The sequence below is a fragment of the Marmota marmota genome, unplaced genomic scaffold, assembly GCF_001458135.2.
Source record: "Marmota marmota marmota unplaced genomic scaffold, marMar, whole genome shotgun sequence".
Lineage (NCBI taxonomy): Eukaryota > Metazoa > Chordata > Mammalia > Rodentia > Sciuridae > Marmota > Marmota marmota.
In genome coordinates, this window is record NW_026000322.1 from 1 (window position 1) to 3,409 (window position 3,409).

Genomic DNA, 3,409 nt, shown 5'->3' on the forward strand with positions numbered 1-3,409 from the left:
AGTGCTTGCCTAGCATGCAAGACACTGGGTTCCACCCCCAGCATCACAAAAAAGAAAAAGAAAACCTTTAAAATGGGGGCTGGGGTTGTAGCTCAGTGGTAGAGCATTTGCCTACCACATGTGAGGCACTGGGTTTGATCCTCAGCACCACATATAAATGAATGAATGAATAAATAAATAAATAGTATTGTGTCCATCTATAACTAAAAAAATATTCTCATTTGACAGAGTGTCTGCCTTGCATGCACAAGGACCTGGGTTCAATCCCCAGCACTACAAAAAAAAATTTAAAGTTACATTTCAAGTTTATCAGTAGTCTTAAACACTGATGGATACCTATAACAAAACTGAGACAGGTCCCGAGGCAATGAAGGTAAAGCCCTTTTTCCTCTTCCTCCTACCATTTGGAAATTACTACTAAAACCCTATAGTTTATTACCAGGCCCAAAGTTCCATCCGGCATCATAGTGGCAGGTCCTGGAGGAGCTGGGGTACCAGCTGGCACAGGAGCAGGGGGCATGGCGCCTCTGTTATTTATGCCCATAGCACCTAAAGCAGAGTTGTGTGATCAGTACAGGGAATAGAGATTGACAGTTTCTTTCTATACCAAAGGAAATAATTTAACAAGACCTCTGGGCTAGATGTCAACCCCCAAGAACATGTTGTTCCTATAAATGTCAGACTTTTAAATCTGCAGTAGGTAGTAAAAGCTACATACTTCATCAGATACCAAACAAAAATGGAAAAGGAAATCAGATCCATTGATTAACCCCTTAATTCCTTACCTCCCATAGCCATCTGGCCCATCCTTATCTCTTGCTCTCTCTGAAAAAAAAAAAAAAAATTCTTAAGAGTTCAAGACAGCAGTGCATTTTACCACCATCCACTGATGATCACTCACTAAGGGATGTGATAACACATCCCAAGAACAATGAGACCAAGACGAGGAACAGAAAGAGGGGTGAAAAGAAGGGGGAGGGTGCTGGAGATATAGCTCAGTTGGTTGAGTGCTTGCCTTGCATGCACAAGGCCCTGGGTTCAATCTCAGCACCACAAAAAAAGGGGGGGAAGGGTTAGGGTTGAGGCTCAGCAGTAGAGGACTCGCCTAGCACTTACGAGGCCCTGGATTCGATCCTCAGCACCACATAAAAAATAAACAAAGATATTTAAAAAAATTTAAAAAGGGGGGATATTTAATTTCTTCTGGGACACCAACTTGTACAACTATAAGGATAGCAATGTCTCATCTTACAGTCACTAAGTCTAAACAGCTTTCCATCCCAAATTGCCCATGAGAAAAAGATAAGCTCCACTTCAAACCTTACCTCTTTCCTATAAATTCTTTTTCTAGAATAAGTTTCATAGCATAGAAAAACTGGTCATAACTTGGAGTCATAGTGAACAGTTCATGGTGGATTTATGATATCACAACTGGCCTGGTGTATCACGGGTACATGGGACATATACCGCATCAGGGAAGGTCCCCTTGAATCCTTCCTGCTGTCGCCGCATCATCTCTTCTTGTTGCCGCCGCATTTCTTCCTCACGGCGCCTACGCTCCTCCTCCTGCCTATAGAGTCACCAAAGTTTTTAAGATACAAGCATTCCAGGACTTGAGCAAATTATTTTAATAGGAGACTGAGCCAAGCAGATCAGTCTGCTGAAACTATCATAGCCCATCAGGAACTAAGGCAACATCCACAGAATTATCTAGAGAACAGCACTTAGCTGCTCTCTCTTTATCACGGCCCCAGGAAATTCCTAGAACCACAGACAGCTAAACATCTCCCATTTCTGGAGAACCAGAGAAGCACCCAGGAGATATTTGCTAATACATTTACAAAGGTATGATATAGCACACTGGTAAGGAAGTAATGAGTTAACTCATTTTAAAAAAGGAGGGCTGGGGTTTTGGCTAAGTGGTAGAGCATTTGCCTAGCTTGTGTGAGGCACTGCATTAGATTCTCAGCATCACATATAAATAAATAAAATAAAGTCCATTGACAACTAAGAAACTATTTACAAAAAAAAAGTGTGCGGGGGTGGTAGGGTGGAAGGGATGTTTGAGAAAAGCAGTTACCTGAGCTCCAGTTGCTTTCTTTTTTGCACCTCTTGGTTGTGCAGCTCTTCCATTCTTCGAAGTTCTTCTTGGCGCCTCATCAAATCTAGAAACAAATTGATAGTATTGGTCATTCTCTTCATATATGCCCAATAATTTTCCATAAATAATGATCCAGAAAGCACAGGGCATGTGTACACTGGTAATCCCAGCTATATAAAAGGTTGAGGCAAGAGGATCAAAAATTTTGAAGCTGGCTTGGGAAACTCGGCAAGACCCCATCTCAAAATAAAACAAAAAGGGCTGGAGATGCAGCTTAGTAGTAGAGCACTTTCTTGACCCATGAAAAGCCCTAAGTTCAATCTCCAGTACTAGAAAAAAAAGATGTAGAAATTAAAGAGGAACTTAATCTGAGCTGTCACTTGACGTATCCAGATTCCAAAATGAAGTCAAACCTAGCATGTCCTTGCCCATAGAATCTATAATCCTGTCACATCTCCAAGAGCATTTGCCTACCAAGATCAACATGTTTCAGGGAATAAAAGTGAAGATTTAGCATACTGGTGGCACATGTCTATAATCCCAGCTACTGAGGAGGCCAAGGCAGGAATACAAGTTTGAGGCCAGCCTGGGAAACATAGATCTATTTCAAAAAATAAACAGGGATGGAGATGTAGCTCAGTGGTAGAGTGACCCTAAGTTCAACACCCCCCCCAAACACAAAAAGTCAGAAATTTTGGTCTTTCTCAACTGAATGACACAAAGAAACTCCTGGAAAAAAAGCATTTTGTTTTTAAGTTTTAAGAATTACAGACTTCGGCTGGGATTGTGGCTCAGTGATAGAGCACTTGCTTGCCTAGCATGTGAGGCACTGGGTTTAATCCTCAGCACCACATAAAAATAAATAAGTAAAAAGAAAGAAAGAAAGAAAAAAGAAAGACTTATACTCACCCTGCCTCATTAGCATGACCTGGTGCTCATGACGAGCAGCCTCCATCTCCATTTCCAGCTTCTCACGAGCCTCCTTGATGTTGCGATCCACCTGGTCCTGCTGCTGTTTCTCCATCTCAATGAGTGCCTTCCAACGCATGGCATACTCATACTCAAAGGAACCAGGCTGTGCAAATCTGGGTGGCTGCTCTCGCTCCCTGAAGACAAGCTTCCAAGATTACTAACTTTGTTCAAGATTCCACCATCTAAAGCATCACATTCCTATTGAGTGCCAGTGAAACCATAGAACAAAGACCTGACTCTTTTAAGCATCCTTTTAAAAGCTTCCTCAAGGGGCCTGGGGTTGTGGCTCAGCGGTAAAATGCTTGCCTAGCATGTACAAGGCCCTGGGTTCGATCC

At 42.2% G+C, this 3,409-nt stretch overlaps 1 protein-coding gene across 1 annotated transcript; it reads right to left on the reverse strand.

The window, feature by feature from the left end:
• Nucleotides 1-382: 382 nt before the first annotated feature.
• LOC107134770 (non-POU domain-containing octamer-binding protein-like) lies at nt 383-3,240 on the reverse strand. Its single transcript, XM_015476806.2, has 5 exons — nt 3,011-3,240; nt 2,081-2,165; nt 1,468-1,570; nt 786-825; nt 383-549 (listed from the first exon to the last, which is right to left on the reverse strand). The coding sequence occupies exons 1-5, from the start codon at nt 3,147-3,149 to the stop codon at nt 398-400; spliced, it is 519 nt and encodes a 172-aa protein (XP_015332292.1). The 5' UTR covers nt 3,150-3,240; the 3' UTR covers nt 383-397.
• Between the last annotated feature and the right edge of the window lie 169 nt (nt 3,241-3,409).